Source organism: Microtus pennsylvanicus, chromosome 3 (genome assembly GCF_037038515.1).
Source record: "Microtus pennsylvanicus isolate mMicPen1 chromosome 3, mMicPen1.hap1, whole genome shotgun sequence".
Taxonomy (NCBI): Eukaryota; Metazoa; Chordata; class Mammalia; order Rodentia; family Cricetidae; genus Microtus; species Microtus pennsylvanicus.
In genome coordinates, this window is record NC_134581.1 from 137,621,855 (window position 1) to 137,639,201 (window position 17,347).

At 44.8% G+C, this 17,347-nt stretch overlaps 1 protein-coding gene across 5 annotated transcripts in view; it reads right to left on the reverse strand.

Annotated features, from left to right (window-relative positions):
• Nucleotides 1-17,347, reverse strand: part of Invs (inversin) — a 145,824-nt gene that overhangs the window by 20,378 nt on the left and 108,099 nt on the right. For all 5 annotated transcript variants that reach the window (XM_075967241.1, XM_075967237.1, XM_075967239.1 and 2 more), the window contains 4 exons: nucleotides 16,799-16,954; nucleotides 15,715-15,944; nucleotides 10,346-10,452; nucleotides 4,828-5,040 (listed from right to left, as the gene is read on the reverse strand). In XM_075967241.1, coding sequence (XP_075823356.1) covers nucleotides 4,828-5,040; nucleotides 10,346-10,452; nucleotides 15,715-15,944; nucleotides 16,799-16,954 — 706 coding nt within the window. The remainder of the gene's footprint in view (nucleotides 1-4,827; nucleotides 5,041-10,345; nucleotides 10,453-15,714; nucleotides 15,945-16,798; nucleotides 16,955-17,347) is intronic.

The window sequence follows — 17,347 nt, forward strand, 5'->3', positions numbered from 1 at the left end:
TTTATTTCTGAAATAGAAATTTCTCAAAATCTCAAAGACAAATCAAACAACTCAGAACTTAAGAAATACCTGCTGAGAGTTAAAATGAAAATGAGAGCATTCTCCAAGACCTTCTCCTGGGGGTCTACACACAGCTGAGTGCAGGGGGTGGGGTCTACACAGCTGAGTGCAGGGGGTGGGGTCTACACAGTCTGAGTGCAGGGGGTGGGGTCTACACAGTCTGAGTGCAGGGGGTGGGGTCTACACAGCTGAGTGCAGGGGGTGGGTGTCTACACAGTCTGAGTGCAGGGGGTGGGGTCTACACAGTCTGAGTGCAGGGGGTGGGGTCTACACAGTCTGAGTGCAGGGGGTGGGGTCTACACAGCTGAGTGCAGGGGGTGGGGTCTACACAGCTGAGTGCAGGGGATGGGGTCTACACAGCTGAGTGCAGGGGGTGGGGTCTACACAGCTGAGTGCAGGGGGTGGGGTCTACACAGCTGAGTGCAGGGGGTGGGGTCTACACAGTCTGAGTGCAGGGGGTGGGGTCTACACAGTCTGAGTGCAGGGGGTGGGGTCTACACAGTCTGAGTGCAGGGGGTGGGTGTCTTAGTTAGGGTTTCTACTGCTGTAAAGAGACACTATGACCACCACAAATCTTATTAAGGAAAACATTGCATTGGGGCTGGCTTACAGTTCAGAGGTTTAGTCCATTATCATCATGGTGGGAAGCATAGCAGTAGGCAGGCAGACATGGTGCTGGAGAGGTAGCTGAGAGTTCTATATCTGGATCAGTAGGCAGAAGGAAGAGAGAGACACACAGAGAGACACTGGGCTTGACTTGAGCACATAAAACTTCAAAGACCCACCCCCATCGACATGCTTCCTCCAACAGGTCACATCTACTAATAGTGCTGCTTCCTATGGGCCTGTGGGGGGCATTTGCATTGAAACCACTACTGTGGGGGTATACATAAAAATGAGTGTGGAAGGTAGTGGGGTTCACACAAGGATGAGTGGGGAGGTGGGGTTCACACAAGGATGAGTGGGGAGGTGAGAGGTGGGGTTCACACAAGGATGAGTGGGGAGGTGGGAGGTGGGGTCCACTCAAGGATGAGTGGGGAGGTGGGAGGTGGGGTCCACACAAGGATGAGTGGGGAGGTGGGGTTCACACAAGGATGAGTGGGGAGGTGGGGTTCACACAAGGATGAGTGGGGAGGTGGGAGGTGGGGTTCACACAAGGATGAGTGGGGAGGTGGGGTCCACACAAGGATGAGTGGGGAGGTGGGGTTCACACAAGGATGAGTGGGGAGGTGGGGTTCACACAAGGATGAGTGGGGAGGTGGGAGGTGGGGTTCACACAAGGATGAGTGGGGAGGTGGGAGGTGGGGTTCACACAAGGATGAGTGGGGAGGTGAGAGGTGGGGTTCACACAAGGATGAGTGGGGAGGTGAGAGGTGGGGTCCACACAAGGATGAGTGGGGAGGTGAGAGGTGGGGTTCACACAAGGATGAGTGGGGAGGTGAGAGGTGGGGTTCACACAAGGATGAGTGGGGAGGTGGGGTTCACACAAGGATGAATGGGAGCTGGGGTTCACACAAGGATGAGTGGGGAGGTGGGGTTCACACAAGGATGAGTGGGGAGGTGGGGTTCACACAAGGATGAGTGGGGAGGTGAGAGGTGGGGTTCACACAAGGATGAGTGGGGAGGTGGGGTTCACACAAGGATGAGTGGGGAGGTGAGAGGTGGGGTTCACACAAGGATGAGTGGGGAGGTGGGGTTCACACAAGGATGAGTGGGGAGGTGAGAGGTGGGGTTCACACAAGGATGAGTGGGGAGGTGAGAGGTGGGGTTCACACAAGGATGAGTGGGGAGGTGAGAGGTGGGGTTCACACAAGGATGAGTGGGGAGGTGGGGTTCACACAAGGATGAGTGGGGAGGTGGGAGGTGGGGTTCACACAAGGATGAGTGGGGAGGTGAGAGGTGGGGTTCACACAAGGATGAGTGGGGAGGTGGGAGGTGGGGTCCACACAAGGATGAGTGGGGAGGTGGGAGGTGGGGTTCACACAAGGATGAGTGGGGAGGTGGGGTTCACACAAGGATGAGTGGGGAGGTGGGAGGTGGGGTTCACACAAGGAGGAGTGGGGAGGTGGGGTCCACACAAGGATGAATGGGAGGTGGGGTTCACACAAGGATGAGTGGGGAGGTGGGGTTCACACAAGGATGAGTGGGGAGGTAGGGTTCACACAAGGATGAGTGGGGAGGTGGGAGGTAGGGTTCACACAAGGATGAGTGGGGAGGTGGGGTTCACACAAGGATGAGTGGGGAGGTGGGGTCCACACAAGGATGAGTGGGGAGGTGGGGTTCACACAAGGATGAGTGGGAAGGTGGGGTTCACACAAGGATGAGTGGGGAGGTGGGGTTCACACAAGGAGGAGTGAGAGGTGACAGTTGAATGCTATGAACTCAGCTTCCAACACTGATACCAGTGAAGGTGTGTCTGTAATGAGGAACAGTAGAAGACACTGCAGCTTTCCCAGTTTGTTAAGCTGTAGCATGATCACAAGCAAGCCTAGCGACCATTTAAAAGAGTCCCCGAATGTTAACTTCAGAAGCTAAAAATTAAAAACAAAAATTTCTTCCATGGTAGAGGACCTCATTGGAATGACAATGAGAGGGAGAGCTGGTCCGGCATTTTCTAAAATTTCCTTTTCTGTTTCAGGCCTCTGGCCTAGGATACTGAAGTCCATGTTAGGAAAAGAAAAAAATTGAGAAGTACAATGCTTGTTTAAGGATGCCAGTGCTTTAAATTTTTTTTAAAAAAAGATTTATTTATTTTGTATACAGTGTTCTGTCTGCATGTATGCCTGCAAGCCAGAAGAGGGTACCAGATTTTATTACAGATGGTTGTGAGCCACCATGTGGTTGCTGGGAATTGAACTCAGGACCTCTGGAAGAACAATCAGTTCTCTTCACCTCTGAGCCATCTCTCCAGCCCCAGTGCTTTAAAATTTATTCTTTATACAGGAGATTGCACAGTGCTGAGTCCCCAGCTCTGCACTGACTTAACAGTATGTCCATCCACCACACCTGGGAGAGGAAGAAGAGGCTCTAGTGAAAACTTGGGAGTCTCCTCAGACCTGAAGAATGCCCCAAATCATGTAGTCTACCTTCTCACTTATCACGGATGAAGAAGTTGCGGGCCAGAGAGAAACGCTGTCTTGATCAGGCTGGTCCCCTGCACTACCACTCCTCTAACTGTGCTGGGAAGGGAGTATGGGTTGGAGGGAAGACAACCCGTTTTGAAGACATACAGTCTCAGCCACGCAGCCTTTGCAGAGCTGCACTTGATATTCAGGTGTGTGACTGAAATCTGCAGCCAAATGCTCTACCACTGAGAGCTACCCCTTTTTATAACTTACTTTTATTTCATGTTCATTAGTGTGCATGTATGTCTGTGTGATGGTGTCAGAAGCCCTGGAGTTACAGAAAGGTGTGAGCTGTCATGTGGGTGCTGGAATAGAACCCGGGTCCTCTGGAAGTACAGCCAATACTCTTAACTGCTGAGCCATCTCTCCAGCCCCATGACTGAGTTCTGAAGGAAGATTCTTACATAATAAACTGGAATTTATCAGCAGGAGAAAATACAGTAGTCTCTATAGTTTTGTTTCCTTTAGTTTTTGCTTCTTTCTGTGAGCTGGGGACTAAAACTCTAGAACCAGGAGAAAACTCAAGAGACAACCATTTCCCAAGTTTTAGATTTGAGCCATCTGGGCAACCTTGTGTCCTGAGGATCACTGCCACAGTGCTTGTTCAAGTACTCATGCTCACTAATGCCTCTGAAGCACAGGGACACAAATGCTAAAAGTTCAGCTTTGCCACAGGGGGCTTTTGTTAAGTAAAAGATTTAAAAATGTATTTTGAGAGAGAAAGAGACCAGATTCTGGGAGCTTTCATTATGCTCTATTTTAGGGTGGTTCTATTGTATTGCTGTTTTAATTCCTTATTGAGTCTAACACATAAACTCTTTCTCATGGTCATAAATGAACAAGAAAAAGCAGCATGTCCCAACACTGCTCAGCTCATAACAGTGTCACATTCTGGACAGATCATGCTGACACCAAATATCCTAAGACACCTAGTGAACACCAGAGTTAGTGACGTGGGGCGCCATACAGCTTTTGAATGCTGTGGGAGTAGAAACTCAATGCTCCCTCTACAGGGAGGTGCACAGGTGGTTGTGCACACTTATTCCCAGCACTCAGGAGGCAGAGGCAGGCAGTTTTCTGTGAGTTCCAGGCTCATCTGATCTACATAGGAGACTCTTTCTCAAAAACAAACAAACAAACAAATAGACACACAAAAAAAGAAATGTTGCATATGGAACATGACATACATGTAATTCATGGCTGGGGAGGTGGACACAGGCAGATTCTGGAGAATAACTAACCAGCCAGCCAGGCTAATCTACTTAGCAAGCTTCAGGTGCTTTTGAGACTCTCTCAAAAAGCACATGGATGGGACCTAAAGCAGGACACTTGAGGTTGTTCCTTGGCTTCTAGAAGCCATGAGAGGCAAGAAACTAAGTTCTTCCTTGGTGGCTTACTCTAGGTGGCAATCTCACCCTAACTTCCTGCCAAGGCTGCAGCGACTAGAGCAACAGGGATGGACCTAGCAGGAGTAATGGATGGAGGTTGGGCCTTCCTCCTTCCATCAGTCCTGGGAAGACAGCAGGGAAGGCAGAGAGAGAAGGTGACAGAGGAACTGATTCACCCAGAGAGTTCCGGCCCCTCCCACCTTCTGCCTGGCTTCACTTCTCAGCTGAGGGTGACCCATGTGGCTTACACTTACTTAGCTGCAGCATCTTTTCTCAGCTGCTCATGTTTCATGAGGAGGTTCTTCCGGTCTCGGAAGGCTTTTCTGACCTTGTATCCTTTGTAGACAGCTTGGATTTTGAAGGCAGCAATGTCTTGTATAGCTGCGATGGACAGGGCACCATGTTCCAGCATGAACTGGATCACCTCATGGCGCTCACCAAGCAATGCATAGTCAAGGGGTGTGTACCTGAAACAAGAGGAAGACTGGTTTTGATCAGACTGTGATTCAAGGCACAGGGAAACTCTACTAGCATCTAGTAGAAAGATGCTCGTTCTACCATGGGCTATTTCCCAACCTCCCTGCTCTCCTTTCTTCTCTGTGGAGAAACAAAATAACACAAGAGGCTGCAGTCTCACTTTTGTGTAGCTGGGCTCTGGGAGCCAGCTCACCGGCTAGAGCAGTGGTTCTCAACCTTCCTAATGCTGTGACCCTTTACTACAGTTCCTCATGTTGTGGTGACCCCCAACCATACAATTGTTTCACTGCTACTTCCTAACTGTAATGCTGCTGCTGTTATGAACTGTAATGTAAATATCTGATATGCAGGATACTTGATATGTGACCCCTATGAACGGGTCATTTGACCCCCAAAGGGGTTGTGACCCACAGGTTGAGAACTGCTGAGCTAGAGGCTACGAGAACGCATGACTCCTTCTCTTTCTCCCAAGTGCCAACTGATTCCCTACACCTGTTTGAAAAGGTTCTCTGAATTATTTTTCTGTAATTACTGATTGGTGCTTATGAGAAGAGGCCCATTTCCAGACAGGGGAGACTGATTCCATGATACAGAGGGTCACTGCAAGCCACTGCAGGTGATTGGATTGTTTTTGAGATAAGGTTTCTCCACACAGTCATTAAAGGTATATGTGACCATGCCAATCTAAAGAGAGTCTTGTATATTGCTTCATATACCAAAATAGTGCAGATGGAGCAAGGGTCTACACATCAGAAACCAAGCAGGTACTGGAAGATCCATGAAAGACTAAAGGAGACTCTAACAGTAAACAGGAAGTCCTTTCTAAAAAAGTGATATGAAACTTAAAAATCATAAAAGACTAGTAAATGTGACTAAACAATTAAAAATTATAGGGAAACCATCATTTAAAAGAGATTAATGAGTATATTATTTAAATAATACGTTGAAGTTGGTTGCTTTTACTCTTTGGAGGGCTGCCACCCAGCTCCCAGAGACTTGTTCTTATCTACGAATGTCTTAGCTTGACTTATTTCTAGCCAGTTTTTCTTAACTTAAATCATCCCATCTACCTTTTGCCTCAGGGGCCTTTACTTTTATCTAGTTTCTTTCTTTCTTTCTTTTTTTTTTTTTGCTTTTTTCGAGACAGAGTTTCTCTGTGGTTTTGGAGCCTGTCCTGGAACTAGCTCTTGTAGACCAGGCTGGCCTTGAACTCACAGAGATCCGCCTGCCTCTGCCTCCCAAGTGCTGGGATTAAAGGCGTGCGCCACCACCGCCCGGCTACTTTTATCTAGTTTCTATGTCTTTCTTTCCTCCTTACTTTGTGGCTAGTTGTCTGGCTCAGTGGCTGGCCCCTGGCATCCTTCTCTCCTTCTCCTTTTTCTCTCTCCTTCCTTTTATTCTCTCTACCTGCCAGTCCTGCCTGTTTCTCTCTCTTGACTAGCTACTGGCCATTTAGCAAAGTAACACAGCTTTAAAGAATTAAACAAATGCAACATAAAAGAATGCAACACATCTTTGCATCATTACACAAATGTTCCACAGCATAAGCAAATGTAATGCATCTTTAACTACATTCTAACTACATTCTACAACAGTGCATATTTGAAGACTTGAGATGGAGGAAAAGGACCAAGACTGAAATAAAGTAATCTCCCGCTGATGGCAGTAATGTCACTTCTAACCACAGACTTGATCTTTTGGGGTCTTAGCTAAAGAAATGCCTGGAGAAAGTGGATGGAGACTGGAAACGGGCTTGCCCTGTGTCCAGCATGCAGAAGCAGTCCCTGCATGCCAGCTGCTGTTCGGGACACACTGCAGCAGGGTTTATGATGCTGCATCAGCCTGCCATGAACACTTCCAAAGAGCCCACACTCAGAGTTACCCAGTGACAACTGCACACTGAGGTCAAGCCCACCGGGCGACTGAGGTCGTGGTGCAGTCATAAACCATGAACTGGCTTAAGTGGGAAAGGAGATGGTTATAGGGATGGAAGGTGAGACTCAGAAAATCACATCAGGACGACTGAAAAGAAAATCTCTCTTCAAAACTTACTTAATAGTTACAGTACAGCATAAAAGGAAAAGGTTTTCAGAAAAAGGGTGGAAGGAAACTGAATTCAGAGCCTATGTTGGGTGGGTCAGAGATCCATGTATGGGTTCCTTACTATAGTTCCAACAGCTGAAAAAAAAAACGGTCATTTTAGAACGCCTCAATTTGCCACTACTGTTTGGGGAACAGAGGGCCATAAATAAACAGCCTCAAATGACACTTATGAGTAGATGTTATTCTGTAAATTCAGGACTAAATTTCTCTTCTGACTGCACATCCACTAATGAAAAGATTATCAGAGCCACTGGACACAGGGCAGTAATGTGGCGTGACCTTTACAAGTCACTAAATGCAATATCTTCATTTCATAAATAGAGACCCAGGAAAGTTAAGCAACTTGCTGACAATTATGCAAACAGTCTGTACAGAATATAGGTTACAACTAATAGCAAATAGCTCCTGGTGTGGTAAAACGTCCTCTTCTACCAAATATTGAATACATTCCAGTAGAACAGAATTGCTTGTGCAATCAACTTGCACACAACGTATATTCAGTAAGCCTAACAATCTTTTTGTAAGTACCTAATGTAGTGATTATCACAGAAAACCCGGACTGGGAACGAGGAACCTGTGTGACCCTGCATAGTCAATGACCTTCTCTGGATTTGTTTACTCATCCATAAAACAGAGGGGGAAAGAGAAGAGACCCAGAGCTCTAGGGCTGTCTCTGTGTTAGAACTTAACATCTTAAATATTTTCATTATGAAAAATTGTATTTTCATTGTGAGATATTTCAAGTATAAAATATTGAAAATAACAATTCTCCACATTTTCAAAATCCAACCTTAAGAACCAGAAATGATTTTTTGGTCCATGTTTACTTTTTCAATTTCTTCCTTTTAATTTTTGTTTAAGTATTTTAAGGCAAACTGTGGAGTCCTGTCCGTCCATCTCTATGTGTTTCAGCATTCATCTGTACATAATACAGGCACAGCCACAAGGATCATTATGTTATCAAAATTAGCAAAAATTTCTTAGTAAAATATAACACACAATTCCTCTGTCTCAACCATGTTTTCTTTTAATCACTGGTTTATTCAAATTAGAATTTTTAATCAAATCAATCTTAGCTTCAGAGAGGCACAATCTAAATATCTAGCCGGGTTTCAAGATTGACGTTTACATCTAGTGTTTAAGCAACTCACCATGGTGTTGTTATTACCATTCTATCCCAAGTTCCATTTAGCAACATCCAAGCACTGTGAATATTCCCATTGACACGAGAGAGTGGCTGTCAGGTGGTTATTGACCGAGAGACAGCTGAGGTTGGCAGAAATGATGTCTATTTGGGGAACATCACTTGGTTAGTGCCTATGCACAAGAAGTAGAAATTAGCACTACACTGATGATAACCAGCCAAGAAACAACGAGAAGAGATAACACACAATTGGACCTGCCACGCAGGAATGGGCTGACGAGTTCAGCAGAATGCCCAAACCAGAATGTCAGGAAACATAAGCTGCAGTGCCAGCTTCTGACATGTGTCTATCGAGGTGCACGGCTGGGGAAACATGGGACAGGCTGGGGTACAAGCCACTCTCTCCAGTTTTCATTGTTTCTTTACAAAGACAGCAGCTAGGAAATAAACATTGTTAGAGTAAATTATTCTTTTTAATCACTTCTAAACTTCACAGGCACTAATAGATTTGTGATTGGCTTTAGGAAATAAGCGACTTCTTTTTAATTAACTGCTGCTGCTGCAGGGATGCACGTGTGAAGGTGGGCGAGCCTGTGCCATGCACAGTGGACCTCAGCTGCTGCAGGGATGCACGTGTGAAGGTGGGCGAGCCTGTGCCATGCACAGTGGACCTCAGCTGCAGCAGGGATGCCTGTGTGAAGGTGGGAGAGCCTGTGCCATGCACAGTGGACCTCAGCTGCAGCAGGGATGCCTGTGTGAAGGTGGGAGAGCCTGTGCCATGCACAGTGGACCTCAGCTGCTGCAGGGATGCACGTGTGAAGGTGGGCGAGCCTGTGCCATGCACAGTGGACCTCAGCTGCTGCAGGGATGCACGTGTGAAGGTGGGCGAGCCTGTGCCATGCACAGTGGACCTCAGCTGCTGCAGGGATGCACGTGTGAAGGTGGGCGAGCCTGTGCCATGCACAGTGGACCTCAGCTGCAGCAGGGATGCACGTGTGAAGGTGGGTGAGCCTGTGCCATGCACAGTGGACCTCAGCTGCTGCAGGGATGCCTGTGTGAAGGTGGGCGAGCCTGTGCCATGCACAGTGGACCTCAGAGAACAACTTTCAGGAGTTGGCTTTCTCTCCACACTGAACTCAGGTCATTAGACGTGTGCAGTCAGTGTTTTCCTGCTGAGACATCATTCTGGCCCTGACATTCCTTAAAGAAATCCCTAATTTGGGAGATTCTTCTCTTTCCCTTCTGTTTTTCCTTTGGAATTTAAAGAGAGGCACCTTCAGTTTTCTTGCTAACAAATAAAGACTCTGGAAGATGTTCAGAAGCCTGGTCATAAACTTAGTCACTACCTCAATTTACTAGAACCTTACTGGATCCAAGATCCAGAGTCTCTCCTGCTTAGGCTTCCCTTTGCATCTGGTCCTTTCCCACCGACACTGGGGATGGAATGCAGAGCTGAGCACACGGTAGGCAGGCACTTGAAACTGAGCTACACTCCCACCATGTCTGAGCCTTTTATATTGGGCTAGAGTCTTTGAGTGGCAACCCTAGCATATATCTGTGAACCATATTTTTCAAAAAGGGAATATTTATAGATGTTCAGCTTTCATCTCAGCTTCTCCATGTTTTCAGACACATGACAGCAGCCTTTTGTCCACAAACGAATTATATCTTTACCACTAATAGGAAAAATTTAAAAATGTAACTCATTTTTCTAGCCTACATGAATTTGTGGGCCTGGTCCTTCAGAATTTCACTGGCCATATGTTAGGTACAAGCTTGAAGAAGGTTCTTTTCCGCATCTGCAAATGTGAACCTGCCATATGTAGTACGCAAAGATTTGAGCAAGTGCAAAACTCCCATGGTTCTAAGTGAACACTGCATGGAGATGTGACTCTTTCCTCTGTCTCAGGACTGCTTGGCACATTTCTTTATGACTATACTCATATTTCTGAACCAATATCTATCTCCACTTGAGATTTTTTTCTCATCGGAAAGGAAGGATGTGAGATGAACAACACTATACCATTCTCCTTCAATCAATGGCTTACCTCTCCTCGTTGTTCTCCATCTGATTAGGGAAAGCAGCAAAATCTAGCAGTAATTTAATTGCATCAAGGTAGCCATTGTTACAGGACCAGTGCAAAGCTGTTCGTCCCTGCAAGTATGAACAAATCAACTGTAGGAGTAAGCGATTCCAGACATATAACAACTCAGAAGAGACAACTTCCCCTCAGACTGATCACTAATAAACATAACAAAACAGATGGTTCTTAGTCAAAGTGACCACAATGAACACGTTCGTCATAGGGCATCGTGCACTGTCCAAGGTAAGATATGAGAAGGATTCGAAATTGATCAAAGAACGTTCCAACCAAGAATGCAAACTCTGACTTTCACTATAAGAAAACAGGAGGCACACCCAAATTGAGTCAAATTCAGAAAAAATAAATGGTGTGATGGTTATTGTTGGTTATTACCTCGACTACATCTGGACTGGAATGAACTTAAACAAAGTGGACAGGCACACCTGTGAGGGGTTCTTCTTAATTAAATCATTTGAAATGGAATGACCCACCCTAAATCCAGATCTTTTGAAGTGGGGCGATCCACCTTAAGCCTGGGCCACAACCTCTGCTGGCAGCCTATATAAAGGACATGGAAGAAGAAGGCTTACTCTCTTTGTCTGCTTGCCCTCCTCTTACTGGCAAGTTATCCCATCACTGGGATTAGAGCCTACTTCTTCAGGATTCTGGTGTGTACTGAAGACCAACTAAGATACCAGGGCCGTGGACCGAACAACTACCAGATTCGGAGACTTTTTGTTGGTAGACAACACTGTTGGACTAGCTTGACCATAGCCTGTAAGCCACTCTAATAAATCCCATATATATTGATATATGTGTGTATGAATATATATTTCAGTTCTGTTCCTCTAGAGAACCCTGACTAGTACAAATGGCATGTAATAAAGAATGGATAAAGAAAATGTGGTACATTTACACAGTGAAGTATTTCTCAGGAAATTTGAAGGCAAATGGATGGAACTAGAAAAGATCATCCTGAGTGAGGAAACCCAGACCAGAAAGACAAAATGGTATGTACGCATTACAGGTGGGCATTAGTTATAAAGCATAAGCATGCTACAATCCACAGACCTGAAGAAGGTAAGTAACAGGGAGGATGCATGAATCTCACTGTAAGGGGAAATAAAATAGACATCACAGCTGGATGGGGAAGGGGCCTGTATGGGGGGTGGGCATGGGAACAGGAGTGATTAGATCGGGGGAGGATGGAGAGAGTATCAGGAAAGACAACTGTAATCAGGGGCATCTCTGGAAAGAGATAACCTAGTGAAATGAAACTCCCAGGAATCTATGAGGGTGACCTAGCTAAGACTCCTAGCAATGGGAGATATGGAGCCTGAACCAGCCATCTCCCATAACCAGGCAAGACTTCCAGTGGAGGGGTTGTAACACCAATCCAGCCACTTAATCTTCAACCTACAATTTGTTCTGCCTACAAGATATGCTGGGGTAAAGGCGGCACAGAAATTATGGAAGTGGCCAACCAATGAAGGATCCAGCTTGAGACCCATGCCATGAGAGGGAGCCAACCACTGACAACCCAGAGGTGGAATAGCTCAGAGACCTAGGATAGAACCAAACAAGACTAACAAAAAAATAGTCAATGAAATGACTTTTAATGATGTTCTGTTATACTCATAGATTACTGCCTAGCCCAATTGTCATCAGAGAGGCTTCACCTAGCAACTGATGGAAACAGATGCAGAGATCCACAGTCAAACATTAGGTGGACCTCAGAGAATCCTGTGAAAGAAAGAGAGGAAGGATTATGGGAGTGAAAGACCCCCGGAATGGGGAGACTCTCACTCAAGTCTCAGGATAACACGACCCCCCCAGGAACTCACAAGAGACTGTCCTTGCTGCAATCACACGAGGTTTATTGACAGGACAGGAACCAGTGCACTGGGGCCGAAACTCATTTCCCACGCAGGGGTAGAGGAGTTCAACGACTGAGTTGCTTGGAGAAGGGGTATTTAGGGGAGAAAACCATAACCCAATAACTCAAAGGGAGTAGGGAGGGTGTCATTGGAAAATTCCGAAAATACCAGTCCTGATGGGACTTAGTCAAACACATCACTGTATGGCGGTGACGGTGGGACTTAGCCAAAGGCACGCAAGGCAGCTAAAGCAGGGATTGGGATTGTGAATTGATGAGGCAGCCGACACGCAAACATCAGACAAGAGTACCAAGAAAATGAAGAACTGAAATTTTCACCTGAAGAATCTAACACCCCAGCACTCAGAAAGTCGAGCCAAAAAGATCTCGAGTTGGAGGTCAGCCTGAGGTAAATAACAAGTTCCAGGATGAGCTACAAGGTGGGAGTCTGCCTTTAAAAGAAAATGATTTTTTAAAGGGAGTATCTATAATCCTAGTACTTGGGACTCAGGAGGTGAGGATGGGAGGAAAGAGTTCAGCATATGTGTGGCCAGCCTCGAGTTCAGGAGACCTTGTCTTAACACCAGTACTTGCCCACCAAACCAAGAGTAAGTCAAACCTGAGGGAAAAAGGAGGCAGAAAAATAAAGATGAGAGCAAACACCATCCAAAAATCAGATAGGCTTAAAATGCTGAAAATCAGCAAAGACAGATGTCCTTGGAAGGGTTGAAAAAGACAGGTGGAAAGTTTAAAGAAAAAAAAGGAGAGAGAGAATACATATTACCAATGTATACACTTAATGGGGAAATAGCTATAAATCCTAAAACATAATATAGATAAGTGCAGATATGATCATCTTTTCATAAATACAACAGAAACTTTAAATAAAATGGATAAAAAATTCCCAACAAAGTGCACTTACCAAAGTTGAAAGAAAATTATTAGGAAACAGAATAGTCTAACAGCCACTAACAAGCTGGATTGGTTATTAACAAATTATGCATTAAGAAAATTTCCATGACCAGTGGACTTCAACAACAAAATTATTCCATACACTTAAGGAAGACGTAGTATCAGTATCATTCAAATTCCTGAAGAGGGAATACTTTCTAGTCTTTTTCTATAAGGTCAGACTCTTCCCGACACAAACACGACAAGAAATAAGAAAGGGAGATTATTAAGATAAGATGCAAAGCCTTTAAAATATTAGCAAGTAAATTCCCCCACATATAATGGTAATACTATACTGTAAGCGAGGCTTACTCTGTAATTGTAGGGTAGGCTTAACATCAGAATAAGATTCAGCCGACACGACCCACTATATCAAGAGAAGAGAGACGAAAAAGATGGGACTGTGTTAGTAGATGCACAAAATATTTCATATAAATCTAACTATGATTGGTTTTTGTTTTAAATTCTTTCCAACTTTAATTCTTTTTATTTATTTTTATTTTTTAAGATTTAGGATTTTTTAAAATTGATTTTATTGAGCTCTACATTTTTCTCTGCTCCCTTCACTTCCTTTCTCCTCCCCTTCTACCCTCTTCCATGGTCCCTATGCTCCCAATTTACTCAGGAGATCTTGCCTTTTTCTACTTCCCATGTAGATTAGGTCTGTGTATGTCTCTCTTAGGGACCTCATTGTTGTCTAGGTTCTCTGGGATTGTGAATTGTAAGCTGGTTTTCTTCGCTTTATGTCTAAAAGCCACTTATGAGTGAGTACATATGATATTTGTCTTTCTGGGTCTGGGTTACCTCACTTAATATGATGTTTTCTGCTCTATCCATTGGCCTGCAAATCGCAAGATGTCATTATTTTTTCTTCTGTGTAGTACTCCATTGTGTAAATGTTCCACATTTTCCTTATCCATTCTTTGGTCAAGGGGCATTTAGATTGTTTCCAGGTTCTGGCTATGAACATAGCTGAGCACATGGCCTTGAGGTACGACTGAGCACCCTTTGAGTATATACCCAAAAGTGGTATTGCTGGTTTTTCAAGACAGGATTTCTCTGTGTAACAGTCCTGGCTGTCCTGGAACTCGTTTTGTATGCCAGACTGACCTTGAACTCACTGAGATCTGCCTGCCTCTGCCTCCCGAGTGCTGGGATTAAAGGTGTGTGCCACCACTGCCTGGCTCTAACTATGATTTTTAAAAATTCTTAACAACCAGAAATATAGTCTCATACAATGGTGAAGTATTGGAAGCTGGATCTCTGAGAAGCCAGAATGAGTTCAAGATAGTCAGCATCACCAATTCTACTCAGAACCATCTGAGAGATCCTACATAGTTCTAAACAAATTATTCCAAAATGCTATATATAAAACTGAATAGAACTAGAAGGTTGCTTAATAAAAGTATGTAAGAAACTGCCCACTTGGCAAAACACAAAAGATATCCTAAATTATAAACAATATGTTCCTACTAATATAGGGACAAGGACCACAGTTTACATATTTTACCTTATGTTACTTTTAATTTTGGAAAGCATTTATTGCATTTATATATGTATTTATTTAGCATATGTGCACACCTGTTCCATCATGCAGACAGCTTCAGGAGTCAGTTGTCTCTTTCCCCCCTCAGCTATCTTGCCAGCTACTCATATTATTTTTACATAAAATAACAACCTTGGGAGAAAATTTCTGAAGTTAATGGGGAATCTGTTTTCTGACTTGGAAAACATGACTTATGCTAGCACTTTAGAATTAAGACAGCCCTCTAGGTAAACTGAGAGAAACTGTACTTACTGCATAGAGGAGGAAATATGAATTAAACTATTATAGGATTCTGATAGAACACACACCACAACTGATCACACTGTATAGCACTTGTTTCTTTGATTCTGTAATCTACTTAGAGGGATTGATTATTCTAAGGGAGCAATCCAAAAGAAGAAAGGTAAATTCATGAAGATGATTCTGGAAACAGTAGAGAAGTGTCCTGTTACGGGAGCTAATCACTAAACTCCTGAGTTTGGGTTAGAGGCTCCCTGTTCTCAACTGGTATCACCACAGCGTAATTACTGAAGTTCTAGTGTCCTCAGCTGGGAAGTGGGGTAGCACAGTAGCTACTTCATAGGATGGCTGTGAGGGCTGAATGAGCTATCACTGAATATAAAGCTCTTGGCATTTTAGGATATCAAGCAGTTATGATTATGAGAAAGATTATATATCAGCTGAGAAAATGCCAGTGCTAATTTTAAGCAAACAAAAGGCAGTATGTAAGGTCATGTGTGTGTGTGACTGTGTGTGTATGCCTATATTTTACAAACATTTTAAAAATTATTTCTAGTGTATATACATGTTAATAATATACAGATATAGATGAGCACTAGAAGAGAACATTGACAAATGAAGAGCATCTCTCTCCAAGTGATAAACTGTTCTACTTAATTCATAGCAAAGAAGAAAGCTCTGCACCACAGAGCTGGCGGCACAGAAAGCCCGACTTTCTACCTCTTTGTCTTGGATGTTGGGGTCTGCGCTGTTTTCCATGAGCACAGCCATGCAGTTGATGTACCCTCCATATGCAGCACACTGCAGAGGCGTTCTTCCTGCATAATCCTGCACGTTTGGGTTGATCTTGTTTTCAATCAGTATCTGGCAGACGTCGGCATTTCCCCCCAGTGCTGCCCAGTGGAGAAGAGAGTGCCCATCTTGGTCAACCAGATCTACCCTTGCTCCGCCTAGTAAAGCAAAACTGCAATGAAAATGTCGAACGTGGATAGCATTCATCAGAAGGAACAGAAGATTAAAAACATAACAATGTCCTTTGAAAGCCTTTTTCTCCCCAGTACTTCTATATATTCTCCACTGTCTGCCAGAGCTTTAGAGTATCCCTTAAGTTCTGGAGAAGTGGGGAGTCACTCTCTCTCAGCAAATGAAACTGGGGGTGTGGGAGCAAAGTGATTATTCTGAAATCAAATGTTCACCAACAGGTGAGCTACAAGTATAGGTGGAGTTTTTTGTTGCCACGTGGGCACTCTTCCTCAACTTTCTGCTCTGAGGCTCTGTGTGTGAACCAAACCATGTTTCACACAAAGTGAGCTAGAATGCCTACCTTTTGTGTGAGTCCTAATAGAAGTTCTTTTTTTTATTTTATTTTTTTAATTTATTTATTTATTAAAGATTTCTGTCTCTTCCCCGCCACCGCCTCCCATTTCCCTCCCCCTCCCCCGATTAAGTCCCCCTCCCCAGCCCGAAAAGCAATCAGGGTTCCCTGTCCTGTGGGAAGTCCAAGGAATCCCCACCTCCATCCAGGTCTAGTAAATTGAGCATCCAAACTGCCTAGGCTCCCACAAAGCCAGTGCATGCAGTAGGATCAGAAACCCATTGCCGTTGTTCTTGAGATCTCAGTAGTCCTCATTGTCTGCTATGTTCAGAGAGTCTGGTTTTATCCCAGGCTTTTCCAGACCCAGGGCAGCTGGTCTTGGCGAGTTCCCAGTAGAACATCCCCATTGTCTCAGTGTGTGGGTGCACCCCTCGCGGTCCTGAGTTCCTTGCTCATGATCTACTAATAGAAGTTCTTGTATCAACCAACCTTTAATAAGTGTCTGAATCACATCTTTGTGTCCCATCTCACAGGCTCGGAAGAGTGGAGTATGTTTCATGACGTCAGTAGCATCTACTTGAGCATCATTGTCCAACAATAACTTCACAGTGCTGACATGGCCAGACAAGGCAGCAGCATGTAAAGCTTAAAAACAAGAGAGGCCAAAGTAACTAATAAAATTTCAAAACGACTTTACCTTTTAACTTTAAGTATGTTTTCTTTCTTTCACTTAGGATTTCCACCTGATTGTGGCTAAATGCAATCCAAATCTCCCTCTCTCTGGATGTACCCATGCTGCCGTGGGTGTGTGTGTGTACACGTGCTGCCGTGGGTGTGTGCGTGTACACGTGCTGCCGTGGGTGTGTGTGTGCGTGTACGCGTGCTGCCGTGGGTGTGTGCGTGTACGCGTGCTGCTGTGGGTGTGTGCGTGTACGCGTGCTGCCGTGGGTGTGTGCGTGGATGCTGAGGCATACTCAGTGTTGTGCTGGTGATTTTCTTTTCCTTCTGACTTGCAACTGGGATTTTAGACAAAAGAGA